Source organism: Chelon labrosus (assembly GCF_963514085.1).
Source record: "Chelon labrosus genome assembly, chromosome: 10".
NCBI lineage: Eukaryota > Metazoa > Chordata > Actinopteri > Mugiliformes > Mugilidae > Chelon > Chelon labrosus.
The window spans coordinates 6,048,687-6,066,740 of record NC_140360.1 but is presented as its reverse complement, the minus strand read 5'-3'; the positions used below and the strand labels follow the sequence as shown (position 1 = coordinate 6,066,740).

Below are 18,054 nucleotides of genomic sequence, written 5' to 3'. Positions count from 1 at the left end.
CTCATATACTGTGATCTGTTAGTGAGGTAATCAATCGTCCATTCAGTCACCTGGCTGTTTCCTCCTGCTCCCTCTTCCTTCCCTTTCAGCAGCAAGGGTTCTATCGTGTTAAAGGCACAAAGTCAAAAACCGTGACTCTTAACAGTACCTCTAATAAAATAATAAAATGGTTTTAATCATGTTAACTTTCAACATTACAGTTAAACATTCTGTGTCCTTCTTCACAGCATCGAAAGCAAAGCTTAGTGTTTAAATAAACACAAGATCTGAAAGTGTGTTTCTACTGAAACATGCCTATCTTGTAGATTCTTCCTGTTTGGTTCTGAGTACTAATCTCCATTCAGCAGAGTTTCCTTCTGCTTCTGCAAAACATCTAGATCTAATTTGTTTAACCTCTTCTTAAATTGGACATCTACACTGTCTTAATTTTGTGGGACTCTGTTCAGTGAAGCTCCTCAGATGACTTGGGAGTGTGCTGGCTTGCCCCGGCAGCGTACCTGCTGAAAGGTGTTTGTTCACTGTAATGCACAATGCCTGCAACAGTTTCACTTTGTTTTTGCAGAGAAAGAGGAGTCGCATGGTGTAATGTGATGCATCCTCATATTTGTTTTATTTGAAGTGAAACCTATGATCTGAGGTTTCATATCCCAGTACCTGTTGGTTCACTTCCCACACCATAAGAAGACCAAACTATCCAGCACACTTCCATACTGAGATAACAGTGCTCTGATAGCTTTACCTCACACTCATCACCTGGTTGAACACAGTGGTCTGAGAGATGTTCCTGGTCCTTCTGAACCTGCTGCTGTTGAAAATAGGACCTTGAGTTTTCCAGACTGTTTGCTTGATGTCTCTACCTCATGGCCCCACAGCAAGGCATCACATTTAATCTAACAGAAATCTGACTGTTACCCAGGTGGCTCCTAAGAGCGTACACACAGTAACCAGCTTACCTACTGTGCAGTTTTTCATTTTTCTTACAGATGTTTCTGTTTTGGATGTTCCAACGCATCTCATCCTGAAGTTCATCTCTGACGCTTCGGTTTAAGAAAACGGTTCACCTGCCAAAAACCATGACTCCAAGAAGAACATCTTTGAGAACGTCAGCTTTGTTGGTAAAGTTCTTTACTGCAGCAAATCACAGGAAGCTTGTATTTGACATAACTCACAAAGGGTATGGCTTTAGCCCTCCTAACATTCCTCTACTAAGAGAGTAACTGTGGAATACATGCAGCTTATGAGGGTTGTATTTCAAAAGAGTGCTAATATGGGATGGGATAGAGGGCGTGGATTTCTTCTGGGATTCCTGTTTGCATCTCACATGCATCCAACTACTCAAAGTGAGCTATACTTTCTCTAGTTACTCAGGAAACACATCCTCCATAACACTACACAATGAAATCTCCCTTTATACACCAATGTTATGCTATAGTTTAACTTGTATTAGTGTTAAATTAACTCTGTGGGCGGACCCTAAGGCACTGTGCTGAGTAGTTGTTTATCTTGGAGACAATGCACAAACATCTGGACATCTGGAAAAACCCTAGTCCGTGGCCTAGTTCTTTTTTGCAGACTTCATTTAACAACATTTAGTCACACATCCTTGCAGGAAAGTTAAGTTTCATCTGGTCAACCAGCTCACTCTGTGGATCACCAACTTTTTAACCAACAGAAGTCGCTAGTGAATAACTTTTATTCAGACTAGGGATGCACCAAAATGAAAAAATTCTTGGCCAAAACCGAAAATGAGGAAACCAAGGCCGAAAACTGAAACATGGAAAGAACTTATTATGCCAAACATTAGTACCATTGCATTGATGGCTATGATTGTGTACTAACCTCACTAAAATCAAGGCATTGCAATTGCATATATTAATATTAATGTTTCAAAGAATAAATCAATTACAAAATTATGAAAATATTTATTTTTCCAACAATGCACTATATAAAATAAAATAAATCACTGGGCACAAATTTGGATGGTTTTCCTCCAGCACTGACAAAATTCTCAAGAAATGTCAGCAAAGATGACATTTACTCACGAATATGAGATCCTTCAGAGTGAATCAAAACATTCTCATGACTTTTTACCGTGAGCGTACTCTCCTTCTCATTCTCCAGCTGATCCAGATATTTTTTATTGTTTAGAAAGGTCAAAGGGGAGAGCTGGACAGATCGAAGAAACATTATGATGTTGTCTCTCTTCACATTTCTTCACAGATAATTGTGATGAAAGTCTTGTGCTGTCAAACCCTCACATGTAATCCAGAAGAGTATCAGATAGCCAATGAATGCTGCCCTATGTGTCCGCCTGGTAAGATCCAACTGAATTAACCTATGAAAGTGAAAACTGTTGGTAAGCAACAAAAATAGAATATTTATTACTACTTTTTTATCTAGCTTCACCTGATGGTATTAATAATAATGACAGTAAGAGATAACAGTTTACGACACTACTTAGCATGCAGCATGCTCCTCACCCTGAAGATGATATTTTAATTGAATTAAAAATACATTTCTTGAACTATAATTGCTGGTTGGCTTTCCAACAGGGAGCAGAGTTAAAATAGATTGCACAGAGTTCAGAAGTACGTCATGTCTGCCCTGCTTGAATGGAACTTATATGGATAAAGCTAATGGTCGTAAGCAGTGCTTCCCATGCACCAACTGTGATGCAGGTACATTTCTGTTAATATTATTTATTTATCAGTAGAAATGTTTTTCCTCTTTTCAACTGGTGAATTTTAAATCAAATCCACATCAGACAAGTTAATTTATGCAGATGTTTCCTATGAATTCATAAACTGAAGAGACTATTGTGTCACATTTTCTAAAGTTGTTCCAACCACTGAAGGTATCTTTAAATCAGAAACAGATTAAACACAATAGGAGTTTTGTTTCTGCATGTTTTGTAACTTCCATATGTGTTGATAGGTTCTGGTCTGAAGGTAAAGAGGTCATGTACACCAACATCAGATACAGTTTGTGAACCACTTGAGGGATTCTTCTGTATTGACTTAACAAAGGACCAATGTAAAGCAGCACAGAAACACAAAGTCTGTCATCCAGGACAATACATCAAGGAAAAAGGTTGGTTTTCTAGTTTTAAATGAGAACAAAGTTTAAGGAAACTGATCTTTGTGACAGTTTGCTGATTAGAGCTGTACATGATGATTTCTGACCACTAGATGGGAGTAAAGAGATAAAAGTCTAATAAAGTTCTTTCTAGATTTAGACAAGGTGGACTCTAGCACCCTATCATGTAATAATTTCCTGATGAGGTTACATGACACCTGACATAAACATAGGCCTACATATCCACTCATAAATGGTTATTATATCACTTTAAATGTCAAATTGACATCTTACTCTATGTCAAGTGACATAGTGGTCAGCTGACATACTGTCATACTTGTAGTATATTATGAGATTACTTGTATAAATAAAGATTAAGTAAAAATCAAAATGACAGAACTTCATGACAGTTGGCATGGTCATTTTGCATGTTCCTCATCTTTATATATATATATATATTTTAATTAAACATCAAAAGCATCAAATGTAGTTTGAACACCACTAAAACATTTTAATCAGTCTCATCTAAAGTAAAACCTTCACTCTAATGGTATCTTGATACCTGACTATTTCTTGTCTTTGTCTATACAGGCTGTATTTTCTCTTACAAGAAGGAAAGCTTATTATTAGAAGAACATTTTTCTTAAGTTGTAAACATTAAAAATAGTTTCTCCTTTCAGTTTAGGTTAAACATGACATGAATACTCTCATCTAGACCATGTTTCTACATTAGTCGGATTCTTCATAGATTAATAAACCACATTCCAACACATTACTTACTCATTAATTCATCTCTTCATACTTTAGACTGAACTAGTTTCAACTTCCAAATAATTTGTGACTGTGCAGGCTCAGCCTCCTCAGACACTGTGTGCTCTGACTGCAGTGATGGAACATTTTCAGATGGAACATTAACATCTTGTCGCCAACACACACAGTAAGTAAATCTTCGCATCACACATTTTTATTTCTGTACATTTTCATGTAAAACACATCTCTGTTATTCCAGATGTGAATCAAAAAACCTTCAACTGATAACACCAGGAACTACCTCAACTGATTCTGTATGTGGAGAACAAACTTCAAATGTGGGAGTTATTGTGACCATCATCATCGTGGTGGTTTTTTTAGCCGCACTAACAGGTGTATTAATATATTACCGAGACAAAATAAAGGAAAGATGTCCAACAAGTAAGTCTTGTTTTTGAACCAGCAAAATTTTATCACATTTTAGATGTTTGATAATGTTTTCTGCCAAGTCATGACAGTGTTGATAATCATGTTTTTCATTGTTTTGTTTAGTTGCAGACAGAGGAGATGCAGTGGTATGTATGTTTCACACTATTTGAAACTATAATGTCCACTGTTATAGATGTCAACACTTTTATATAATAGATGTTAAATATTTTTTTAATTCCATCAAACAGTAAAAAGAAGAATGAGCTGTGTTGTCACTGGTGTGAACAGCAGCAGGTAAGACAGCAGTGTGTTTTTCACACACAAATTACAATTAACTGAGGATGGTCTGTCTGTGCTGCACCATGATGTTTCTACAAATGTACAAGAGCTTTCTGCTTTAAGTGAATGGGTTTCTCTCCTCAGCGTCAACCAGTTCAAACATGCTGAACAACCAGTGGACTGTTCACTGTTCATTATACAGTTGGATGCTGGCATGTTGTCTTTGCAGAGAACAGAAAAAAACATCAGAAAACCCAACTTCTGGCCTGGAGCAGCTGCCTCAGTCACATGAAGGTCCTGCTGACAGTGAGTCACGCTGCATGTGGCTTAATGCCCCTTCAGCATGAGCCTACACCTTAGGAGGGTCCCCCTGCAGTGGAAGACGTCCTGCATCATTCTTGTCCCTAAGAAGTCACACCGGAGGGAGCTTAATGACTACAGACCGGTCACCTTGACATCCAGCATCATGTGTCTTGGAACACCCTGCTTCAGTCCACATGAACAGTCTGCTGACAGTGACATAGAGACAGTTTATTTTATTTGGAAACTGTGTTATGTATGAATGGTGACTGACTGATGTATTACATAAATGAAATCTACTGATACCTTTGCATATCATATATAATTGTTTTAATTGTTGTTATGTGTTTATGAGTTGTATCAGTTTAAAAATAAGTTAGTCTGTCATAATATATTGGTAAACTTTTCCTGAAATGTCATCAATATATATTTCATAACTGAAAATATTGTATTTTATATTTTGCCAAAGTTGGAGACTGTCCTGGTTGGACCTGTATGTCTTGGCAAAAAGGCTGAACATTAACACATGTTTTATCAAGTGAAATGTAAATGTGAGTTGCTGCACTGTTCCTAACTTCAGTTTTAACATTTGAAGTTAATTTTACTTGAATATATATGTATATTCCCTATCTGAAGTCCAGTCTTTTTAGGAATTGATTTTATTATTGCTATTGTTATTTTCCTTTTTTTATAATTTTATTGCCTTCCTGTTTGTGTGAGATATATGGATACTGGTGGCTGTGTGAATGAGTGTCTTTATGTTTCAGATGTTGCATACTATTTCATTGTACTGATGTATAATGGCAATAAAGCATTGATTCAATTCAGTTCCCTCCATACAAAATATGTCATAAGTAGAATCAGCTACATGATGAACACCAGTGAGTTTAACCACTTGTTTACTGTAATTAGTCCTCTGACTCGGAATTTGGCTGCCAACGGATCATGTGACCCCAGAGAAACACGGCACCGTTTTTTCTTTCGCTTTCATGACTAGACATCTGTACTGATTATGACTGATCTAATAGGATTCAACTTCTATATATGACCTGTTTATACTCCAAACACGGTCTCTCTGTTCTCCAGTCCTATGGCTCGTCTCCCTCTTCATAATACCAGGGTGGAGTTGTTGAACTAAGAAGTACAACAGGACAGAGTTGTCTGATGTGACACGAAGGTACTGAAATATAAACAGAAGACAGCGTCTAGAAAACGAAACTATGGCATGTATAAGAAGTTAAAAACGAAACCATACTAACGTAAATAAAGATAAAAAGACGCACACCATATATCGATAATGCATTCTTCATATGTTTCGATCTAAAGTTTGTTGTTTGTGTTGTTTTTGTGATCACGTGACCTAGAGAAACACGGCACAGTTTTTCTTTCGCTTCTATGTTTTGACTTTCCAGGGTGTTGTTCGTAACGCTAATTAGTTGATCTCCACGTGTGTTTTTGTTGTTGTTTTTTTTTTTTTTTCTGGATTTTGATTTCCACGTTGTTGTTTTTTGGCAGTTTAGTTACGTCCGTCGTTGTCGGTAAGTTCCTCGTGGGTAGATACTAATTTTGACTGATCTAATAGGATTCAACATTTATGACCTGTTTATACTCTAAACACGGTCTCTCTGTTTTCCAGTACTCTGACCCTCTTCACACAGTAGTGCAGTACAACACAAGTGAAGAGTTGTCCTCTGTTGAGTCAGTTCAAAAACGTAATACATTATTTCTTGTTACTGTCATTTCAAAGTAATTCGTTACATTATAATATTACTGTCTCTGAATTGTAATGCATTACACTACTACTGCATTACTTTTAAGTTACTTTCACCAAAATAACTGGAAATATATATACTTATTTTAAATGTCTTATTGCTCCTAGGCTTGAGGCTAACAACAGAAGAATGTAATAGGCACAGTTTAAAAAAATAAAATAAATTGCATTTAAATGAGAAGATGAGGTAGGAACAATAGCTCTGGCTGATGGGATATGGGTATGGTTGCATAGGTATGTATGCGTGTATGTAGGTATGTACACATTTTATATGTGGAGTGTTTATATGTATAGATATAAACATAGGTAAATATTAAAATATTCATTTTATTAATGGACTTCTTATATTGTAATATTATAGAGTTGTAATCATGTTTGTAATCATGTTGTTAAAAACTGAATAAAGTTGTTTTAAAAAGAAGGAACAATAAGTGCAAAACAAACTTATGGTCAATAAACGTCAAAAAAGCAACCCCTAGCAAGCTAACCTCCTGACTATCAGAAAAAAAAATATTATCCAATCTCAATTTTTTTAATTCCCCGATCTTTGTAAGGTAATTAGAATGCTGATTTTTTTTTTTTTTTAATGAGTTTTTATTTTCAAGATTTCATATAACTGATGGACGACATTTAAAATATTGGTTCTTCGATTGTGCTATTTTTTGTCATCTTATCATAGTCAAACCCTTTTAAAATGAAACAACCAATTTTTTTAACTCTTATTTTTAGGGCTGCTTGAGATAAAAAGGCGCACACCATATATCGATAATGCATTCTTATGTTTCGATCTAAAATTTGTTGTTTGTTTTTTTTTTGTTTTTTTTTAAACAAAGGTGGTGCTATCTACATAAATGTCTTATCTTTAGAAGGGATTAGTAAGACTGGGAAACCCAAGTTATTTTTTCTAGTTAATTACTAATTCATTTTATTATTTTTACGTCATTTGTAACCAACTACTCCCTCCAACTTTAGGATTCAACTTTTATTTATTGTGCATTTATCAGAGAGCAGCTATGACCATGAACTAGAAGGTACTGAGGAGTACTGTAGGGACTGAATGTATCTTTGCTGTAGAAAGGACAGCAGGTTTTTTAGTTTTCTGCAATGATAAACTGCACATGAGCTTTGATTAGAATTAACTCATGACTCTATTTGAGGCAGCGTACAAAAGGTTTTAGAGACGTGGTAAAATACAAAGAAGCAAGGAATAGGGAAATGAGAAAAAAAAAAAAATCCTGACACTGAGAAGTGGGAGAGAATAACATAAGTTTGCAAAACTGTTGTCAAAGCCAAAGGTGTAATATAAGATATCATGTGTTCCTTCATAGTTTTGATGTCTTCTGTATTAATCTACAGTTTATAAAATAATAAAATTACAGAAAAAACATTGAATGAGAAGCTGTGTCCAAACTTTTACTGAAATCTATAAACTGAAACTGGAAAATGCAGTTTTTGTAAACCTTTAATTTTTCTTACAGATGCTGTTCTGATGTCTTGGATGTTCAAATTCACCTCATGCCAAATCTCACTGAGATGTCTTCAGGTCAAGAAAAATGTACCTGCTATATAACAAGACTTCAAGAAGAACATCTTGGAGAACTTCAGCTTTTCTGGTAAAATTCTTTACTGCAGAAAATCACAGGATAATAATTCATAATGCTCCTCCTCTAATCCTCCTAATCCTGGGAGATTCTTTCTATTAGTGGGATAGAAGCAGTGGGGTTGTTCTTGAAGTCCTGTTTACATCTCACATGCATCCAACAACTCAAAGTGAACTGTATGTTCTCTAGTTACCCTCTGATGAGATATGCTGTAGAGCAGAGTTCAACCAGTCTGTACATTCAGTAACACTGTGTGTTATATAGAAAACTCATCCACCATACAGAATGAATCCTCTCTGCATTTACAGACCAATCTATTCTATAGTTTAACTTGTATTAGTGCTAATAACGCAAATATCAACAACTCTTATGTGACAGTGTTTGATAAATGACCTGTAACAGAAACTTTCATTATTATAGTAGAACTAGTTGTCAGATGAGTGACAGGATATTTGTTCCACTCTTTAATTTTAGGAGTTGATTTTTTAAAAGTCAGTGATTTAAACTGTTCTTGAAGTGGAACTGACAGCGAAATCAAGATATTTATGAATATAGTTTAACAAATTTACAGTGTTTTAAGGATAGACTGTCCCCCTGTAAAGAATGCCTTCATTGATTGCTTGTGTAAGCCTCCTATTATGATCTGGCCAGTTGTTATTGTTAGGAGACTAAAGTCAGAGGAGAGAGATGGACAGAGCTAAGAAACATGGGAGATGACTGTTTTTGTGACATTGTTTCTTTTAACTTCTCTTCACAGATAATTGTGATGAAAGTCTTGTGCTGTCAAACCTCCATATGTTTTCCAGAGGAGTATCAGACAGGGCATGAATGCTGCCTGAAGTGTCCACCTGGTAAGATCCAACTGAATACTAAAAGTTCCTTGTCCTTTCCTGCTGTTAAATGTATGATCACAAGTGAAAACTGTTTGTAAAGAATAAAAATAGATTACTATTTATTGACACACTTTTTTTAATTTGCCATCATCTGATGGTAGTAATAATAATGACAGTATAACAGATAGCACTGTATGAACCTTTGCTTCACAACATGCTCTTTATCCTGAGGTTTTAAAAAAAGATTTCTTGAAACATAATAGCTGGTTGTCTTTTCAACAGGAAATAGAGTTGACATAGATTGTACAGAGTCCAGAAGTAGGTCATGTCTGCCCTGCTTGAATGGAACTTATATGGATAAACATAATGAACGTAAGCAGTGCTTCACATGCACCAACTGTGATGCAGGTACATTTCTGTTAATATTATTTATTTATCAGTGGAAATGTTTTTCCTTTTTTCAACTGGTGAATTTTAAATCAAATCCACATCAGACAAGTTAATTTGTGAAGATGTTTCCTATGAATTCATAAACTGAAGAGACTATTGTGTCACATTTTCTAAAGTTGTTCTAACCACTGAAGGAATCTTTAAATCAGAAACAGATTAAACACAATAGGAGTTTTGTTTCGTAACTTCCATATGTGTTGATAGGTTCTGGTCTGAAGGTAAAGAGGTCATGTACACCAACATCAGATACAGTTTGTGAACCACTTGAGGGATTCTTCTGTATTGACTTAACAAAGGACCAATGTGAAGCAGCACAGAAACACACGGTCTGTCATCCAGGACAATACATCAAGGAGAAAGGTTGGTTTTCTAGTTTTGAATGAGAACAAAGTTTAAGGAAATTGATCTTTGTGACAGTTTGCTCATTAAAGCTGCACAATGTGATTTCTGACCACTAGATGGGAGTAAAGAGCTAAAAATGTGATAAAGATGTTTCTAACCACATTTACTGATGTAGTGCAGTAAACCAGTTGGTGCTCAGTTGTCCTTTCATGTTGGGCTTTAAATAGGAAAGTCTGTAGGTGTTTATTCACCTGGAACTGGAGGAACACCTTTCATCCTGTTCCCTTTCCCCAATGAATGGTGGTCAATAAATAAAACATTACTTCACTGTTCCAGTGATTAATGGTGTAATTTCAGGTGCTTTCTCATTGTCTTATCCAATGATGTAAAGCCTGCACTCTAATGTTGTCTTAATAACTGAAGATTTCCTGTCTTTGATTGTAAAACATTGTTCTCAAGTTGTAAACATTACAAGACAATTTGTCATTTTAGCATTAAACATGACATGAATACACTCACCTGGACCATGTCTCTTCATTAGTCTGATTCTTCATAGATTAATAAACCACATTCCAACACATTACTTACTCATTAATTCATCTCTTCATACTTTAGACTGAACTAGTTTCAACTTCCATGTAATTTGTGTCTGTGCAGGCTCAGCCTCCTCAGACACTGTGTGCTCTGACTGCAGTGATGGAACATTTTCAGATGGAACATTAACATCTTGTCTCCAACACACACAGTAAGTAAATCTTCACATCACACATGGAGACACATTGGATGTCTTTTTTTATTTCTGTACATTTTCATGTAAAACACGTCTCTGTTATTCCAGATGTGAATCAAAAAACCTTCAGCTGATAACACCAGGAACTACGTCAACTGATTCTGTATGTGGAGAACAAACTTTGAGGGTTCCAGTTATTGTGGCCATCATCATTGTTGTTTTTGAGATTTGTTTTTTATTCATTCTAATAGTAGTAGTACTACTGCACTACATCTACATATACAACAGGGAAATAGGTAGGTTTCATTTATTGCAGGGAAATTTTCCTTTTTTTTATGTTTTGTCACATCTTTGATGGATGATAATGTTTTCTGCTGAGTCATGATGACAGTGCAGGTAAGTCTGCAACCAGTCTAAACTCTCAGATGAAACCATTCTCTGTGGAGTACATTTGTTCCAGAATCCAGTTATTATACATTTGGATGCTGTTAAATTGTCTTTACAGAGAACAGAAAAGACAGATCAGTAGATCAACTTCTGTCTTGGAACATCCTGCCTCAGTCCACATGAACACCCTGCTGACAGTGACATACAGTCGGTTTTCACTGGTTTTGTTCAGTTATAGAGAAAAACAGAAAAACAGAAATGCAGACAACTCCAGAGAGGTATGTTTATTTCTCACTACAGATCACAGCACTTTCTGTTTTTTTTTCTTCATTTCTTTAAAGAAAAACAAAATAAGGTACACTACAACCAGTGCAGTAAGCAGTGTAATCAATGATCAAGGGTGTACTGAGCCTCTCGCCTGATGACAGCTGAGACCCCCGTGACCCTGCAGAGGACAATAAAGCATTAATTTAATTCAGTTCAATATAGAACACTGCCTCTGTGATTTTACACCAGTCAGATTTTACAAGAGTCTTAAACCTTAGTTATAAATACATTTAATAATATTTGAAGATTGGCGACCTGTCCAGGGTGACAGCTGGGATAGGCTCCAGCAGAGCCCCGCGATCCTTAACAGGAATAAGCGGGTATAGAAGATGAATGAATGAGAAAATAGACTAATATTTAAATATTTTCAGTAGCTTTATAAACAAAACAGAGTGTCATCATATCATGTGAATAAAATATATCAGTCACATAATGAACACCAATGAGTTTAACCTCTTCTTTACTGTAATATTTAACTTCTTATTTAGATTCACTGACTGTAGTGAAGTCCATTCTGAGTGTTTGTGGTTAGTCCTCTGACTGTGATTCATGATCCACTCATTATCTGTGGCTCTGAGGTGGAAAAAGTGGACACCTTCAGATGCCTGGGAGTGACCATCTCACAGGACCTGTCATGGACTCACCATCTGAACACTATCACGAAGAAGGCCACACAGCGACTCTACCTCCTCAGGCTCCTCAGAGACTTTAAGCGCCCTTTCAACCTGCAGGACATTTATACCAAACATTGCAGGTTAAGGGCCAAGAAGATCCTCAAACAGCCCTGTCACCCTGGATACTCTCTCTTCTCTCTACTGCCATCAGGTCAGTGTTTCAGATGCTTGAGGACAAAGATCTTATCTATCTCATCTAATAAGTGAATCTTTAACCAGACTGGTTCAGGACTTTTATGGACTGAGTTAACTGATACGGATCACGTGAACTCAGAGAACTACGTGACTCACGTAACTCCGGTTGATTGACGGGCGAACGGACGGTGTTGGCAAAAAGTAATGCAAAAGTTAATTATGTTGAGTCTTCATCTTCATCATGGCTCAAAGTAAAAGACCAAAGAAGCATCAGGTGCCCAGTTCAGAAAAACAAGAAAAGAAGAAGAGGAGAAACGGGCAAAAGGTATGCAGATTTCTATGAGTGACGTGAGTGACAGCGACAGAATTCAGATTATGTTAATTATTTGCTGTTTCTGAACTGGTTTGTTATCATAACTGGAACTGTTCAGATGGTATGGATGATGCAAAACAAAACTCTTTTTTTATGTAGTTTTTTATTCATTTATTTATTTATTTTTTAGCTTTCTTCAGGGATTTTTCAAACATGGTTATTAGATCCCGTGATGAAGGATTTGTGCAATTTACATTGATGTTTATATACTGTATTTCATTTATTTATCTTGTTGTTTCTCTGTTCTTGTTACCTTTTGTATTTAAGATTAAATACAAAAGATTAATATAATATATTGCTGTGTTGGTGGCGGTGTTTTTTTTTGGGGGGGGGGGGGGGGGGGGGGGGGGTGTCAAGGGATGGTTCTCCCAGGGCGTAAATCTAGCCAGGACCGCCTCTGGGTCTAGACATGATGAATGCATCATCACTTTAAATCTGAATGAATTTTCATGACCTTTAAGTGGTTTTGTGATTTTCCTTTTGGATTATTAATCAGTTAAAATCCAGTAATGATGGACTTTAAAGTAAACAGAAAACACTTTATTATCACATTTTTGTTCAGAAACAACACAAAATTGTTAAGAACAAATAAAAACAAATTCTTTTGTTCAGAAACTACAGTACACTTATAAAACTAAATCCCTCCCTTCATTGCACTTCTTCTTGTATTTTTTTCTTAAATAAAAGTGTACAAAATTATTATTCCACAACAAATATTATAAAAAATGTAAAACTTTATTTTTTTTTTGAAGTAGCATGTATGTTTAGGAAGTACAATACAATATACATAACGTATTTACTTTTTTTATATAGTTTCTCTTGTCTTACCTTATTCTATTTTTTGTATCTTTACTTTTACTTATAAAAGCTGTGAGTGTAGAGGAGGCAGCCAGAGGAGCTTCTCTCCACAGAGAACCTGTAATTAGACTCTGTGTGAATCACTGACTAAAGAAACCTTTTTGACTTTTGACCAGAGTCTCTCAAAGTTGTTTTTCCATCATTTTGGTTGTTTGAGCCGGAGTCCTCTGCCAGAAGAAGGCATTTCTGAACTGAGGCACAAGTCAGTGTTTTGAACTCTTCTGTACTGCCAGTGGCACTGCGGAAAAATCTGAGAAGGTGCAGTGTGCAACATTTCTTCAGGAGAGGAGGCAATTACAGCATGCAATATGTTTGTTTTCGCTGAGAGAAAGACAAAATAGCCGTGCTGAAGAAGAAGTTTCAGTACTATTGTGAGCCAAGGAAAAACTTACCTTATATACGGCACATATTCTTCACAGTTGCATGACTCCCTGGTACGTGACAGAATTGTTTGTGGTATTCTTGATGACCAAGTGAGAGGGAGACTTTTAAGAGAAGCAGATCTGACCCTAGAAAAAGCCATTGATATCTGTTGTGCAAGTGAAATAACAACCAGCCAAGTCAAAGCACTGACAGAGGAAGTACAAATTAACAGAGTGCGGACTGTCAGGCAAAAAGACAAAGTAAAAGCTAACACAGAACAAAACGAGTCAAGTTGCAGCAGATGCAGTTTCAAGCATGGAACTAAAAAATGTCCAGCTATTGGCCAAACATGTAAAACATGCAACAAGAAAAATCACTTTGCCAAGATGTGGAGATCACAGAGTCAGCAGCACCAACAGAGAAAGAAAGTGCATGCAAGTGGGTGTGACGGGTTGTCGATGATAAAGAGCAGTTTGTCCACTGTCCTCCTGTCCTTCACTGAGACAAATGTCTCCAACTCTCTGTCAATCACATGTCCAGCCTTCTGGATCAATTTGACGATCCTACTTTTTGCTGGTGCTATGGAATCATTGCTGTGGGGTGGGGGTGCCTGGTCTGGTCTAGGTTGGTGCTACTTGTCTAAGTAACATCCACATGAATGAATGCCAGGTCCAAAAGTGTCCCAGCAGTTTTAATGTTGTGGCTGATCGGTGTACATCCAAACTAGTGAAACCAAGTGTCTGTGAAGGTTCTGAGTCATCCAGGTCATGGTATATCCGAAAAGGATTCAAAAAAAGGCAACTGAACTTGTTGAGTTTTTTGAGTTTTTCTTAAAAAAAAAAAACCTCTACAACGCCTACAACTCTAAACTCCTTTTTGAACCCTTTTTGGATATTGTGAAACCAAGGTAATTTCAAATCTGTTGTGTATGACTCAAGTGCGTAGGTTCATACAGTCATACATTCAGACTGTCCACAGAAGTGGTTACTTTTGTTCTGTTAATATAGGTCAGAGAAAATAATAAAGCTGTTTTTAATCATGTTAACTTTCAACATTACAGTTAAACTTTCTGTGACAGTCTTCACAGCATCTAAAGCAAAACTTAGTGTTTAAAGAAACACGAGATCTGAAAGTGTGTTTCTACTGAAACATGCCTATCTACTTGTAGATTCTTCCTGTTTGGTTCTGAGTACTGAGTCACTTCTCCAATCAGCAGAGTTTCCTCCTGCTTCTGCAAAACATCTAGATCTAATTTGTTGAACCTCTTCTTAAACTGGACATCTACACTGTCTTAATTTTGTGGAACTCTGTTCTGTGAAGCTCCTCAGATGACTTGGCTTACCCCGGCAGCATACCTGCTGAAAGGTGTTTGTTCACTCTAATGCACAATGCCTGCAATAGTTTCACTTTGTTTTTGCAGAGAAAGAGCAGTCACATGCTGTAATGTGATGCATCCTCATATTTGTTTTATTTGAAGTGAAACCTATGATCTGAGGTTTCACACCCCGTACCTCTTGGTTCACTTCCCACACCATAAGAAGACCAAACTATCCAGCACACTTCCATACTGAGATAGCAGTGCTCTGATAGCTTTACCTCACCTGGTTGGACACAGAGGTCTGAGAGATGTTCCTGGTCCTTCTGAACCTGCTGCTGTTGAAAATAGGACCTTGAATTTTCCAGACTGTTTTCTTAATGTCTGTACCTCATGGCCCCACAGCAAGGCATCACATTTAATCTAGCAGAAATCTGACTGTTACCCAGGTGGCTCCTAAGAGCGTTCACACAATAACCAGTTTACCTACTGTGCAGTCTTTCATTTTTCTTACAGATGTTTCTGTTTTGTATGTTCCAATGCATCTCATCCTGAAGCTCATCTCTGACGTCTTCAGTTTAAGAAAACGGTTCACCTGCCAAAAACCATGACTCCAACTTCAAATGTTGTAGGGATCATCATCGGTGTGGTGGTTTTATTAGTCATTCTAATAGTAGCAGCAGTACTGTGCTACGTCTACAGAGAGAAAATGTATTCAGCAGGTAGATTTCATTTAAATGTTCTTTTTGTTTAAGTTTTGTCACATCTTTGATGGATGATAATGTTTTCTGCTGAGTCATGACAGTGCTTATAATTCAATGAGTTTTTCACTGGTTTTGTTCAATTATAGACAGAAACAGAAATGCACGCGTGTGTGTGCGCGTGTGTGTGCGTATACATATGTATATATGTATATATAGGCAGGGCACACCCCGGACCAACACAGAGAGACAGACATCCCACACCTACAGCCAATGAACCTAAGAAAGTGTCATCATATGATGTGAATAAAATTGTTGGTTCCTACGTTCCTACGTTGGTCGTTGTCGGTAAGTTCCTCGTGGGTAAACACCTGCTGATTCTGACTCCCCACATATGAATGATGAATGACTGAGTTTGTTGTTATTTCTGTTACGTGGTTTGTTTGTTTTTTTAAAACTGTTATTTATTGATTTATTTTGTTCTTTTTTTTCATATTCTCCTCCCTCTTTAAACAAAACTGTCTCAATAGGTAAAGGTTCTGTCAGTCATGTTTTATTTCTTTTGGAAAAAATATTTATGTATCCTTTTCCACTGCTATACTAAACCGTCTATAATTCTTATCATTGAAAATATTATTTATGTTATTGTAATTAAGCAAAATATAATGTAACAGGTAGCAATGATTTCTTGTCATCCTCTCCCCTCTTTGTTTACTGGTATTGCAATTTTTTTATTATTTACATATTTATTTATTTGAAAAAGAAAAGAAGAAGAAGAAGGGAAAAAAGATAAAAAAAAGTTTTATTGTTAGTCACACACACGATTTAGTGGAAGTTCAGAAAAACGGTGCTAACAGGTGAAGGACACAGCAAGGCGAACAATAGACATTTATACACTCGCCTTGGACTACAGGTCTCAGCATGCAGTGCTGCTTCATATTCTACAGTGGACTATGTAAATGATCACATATTGGCACAACTGGGGGACAACACTGTCAATCCAAAAACTAATTCAGAGCATCAGCTGTAAATTTGAGTTAATTGTAAACTGGCTTAAGAATTGTGCTTCATTGTCAGTTAACACAGTACGTGCGCTTGTAAGCTTTTTAGTTTGGGTATCAGCCTCGTGTTGGTGTGGATGATGCCATCCTCTACCTGCTGCACCGTGGTCACTCTCACCTGGATGGTGGAAATGGCTCTGTGAGGATCATGTTCTTTGATTTCTCCAGTGCTTTTAACACCATTCAGCCCTTTTTGATGAGTGAGAAGCTGCTCAGGATGGGTGTCAGCTCCTCCATTGTCTCCTGGATTACTGATTACTTGTCTGACAGGCCCCAGTTTGTGCGGCTGGGGGACTCCCTGTCTGATACTGTTGTCAGTAATGTGGGGGCACCGCAGAGGACTGTCCTGTCTACATTTCTGTTCACTCTTTACACCTCTGATTTCCAGTAAAGCTCTGGGTCCTGCCACCTGCAGAAGATCTCTGATGACTCTGTAGTGGTTGGGTGTATTAGAGATGGACAGGAGGTGGAGTATAGGACACAGATCAGACACTTTGTAGAGTAGTCCCAGGCAAACCACCTACTCCTTAATGTGGACAAAACCAAGGAGCTGGGGCCTAATGTACGAAGGTTGCATGCGCACAAAAACGTTTCGTATGTACTTGCTCACGGAAAAGTTCAGATGTATCAAGAGTGAAATGTCCGCAAACTTGTATGTGCCTACGCCAACGCCATGGCTGGCGTACACTGGCTTCTACAGTGAAACTCACCTTTCTGTAACAAATAACTCCATGTTATTCAAGTTAAGGGACACTATTGCACCTTACTATCATCCCTATGTATATAATATATATTCTTCCGTCTCTATCTCTTGTACATTTGTCCATATGCTAATTTGTACATTTTTGCTTATACTATTTTTATTTTATTTTACTTATTTATATTTTATTTTATCCTTCTTTTATTTACAGTTCTTAATAATGTTTGTTATGTGCATGGATAAAGGTTATCTAAGTCTAAGTCGAACCTGTCTTCTTAAAGTGTTTATTCCTGAAATGTCAATTCATAGTCAAACATTGTCTCATTGAGTTGAGTGAGCTGGTCAAACTGAATCCCTGTCAGAATTGCAAAAAGTTCTCAAGTTCTGAAGTTAATGCAGCATGTCATGACCTGGCTCAAGCGGCCACAACAACGGGGAGACACACCAGTATTTCAACTAGATATTTGTTCACCAGATTAAATCGAATTAATGTGCCAAATTAAGAATAAGCATGTGAGATGTGGAAGTCAGTATAGTCAGTGGCATGTTAATGGGCATGAGTGATGAGTATGTGTGCAAATGTTGCTAAGAGTAAAAGAC

The 18,054-nt window shown here is 36.9% G+C and overlaps 1 protein-coding gene and 1 pseudogene across 2 annotated transcripts; both read left to right on the top strand.

Annotated features, from left to right (window-relative positions):
- Nucleotides 1-213: 213 nt before the first annotated feature.
- LOC311494398 (tumor necrosis factor receptor superfamily member 5-like) lies at nt 214-5,650 on the top strand (annotated as a pseudogene). Its single transcript, XR_014699962.1, has 9 exons — nt 214-1,115; nt 2,221-2,314; nt 2,553-2,678; nt 2,935-3,090; nt 3,925-4,012; nt 4,085-4,266; nt 4,378-4,400; nt 4,503-4,548; nt 4,678-5,650. The product of XR_014699962.1 is annotated as a tumor necrosis factor receptor superfamily member 5-like (transcript).
- A 2,507-nt stretch (nt 5,651-8,157) lies between these two features.
- LOC311494399 (tumor necrosis factor receptor superfamily member 5-like) lies at nt 8,158-12,724 on the top strand (the record flags this gene model as incomplete). Its single annotated transcript, XM_084553429.1, has 6 exons — nt 8,158-8,217; nt 8,963-9,056; nt 9,321-9,446; nt 9,693-9,848; nt 10,488-10,575; nt 10,669-12,724. 6 exons carry the CDS (start codon nt 8,158-8,160, stop codon nt 10,913-10,915), a joined length of 771 nt encoding a protein of 256 aa, XP_084409555.1. The 3' UTR covers nt 10,916-12,724.
- Between the last annotated feature and the right edge of the window lie 5,330 nt (nt 12,725-18,054).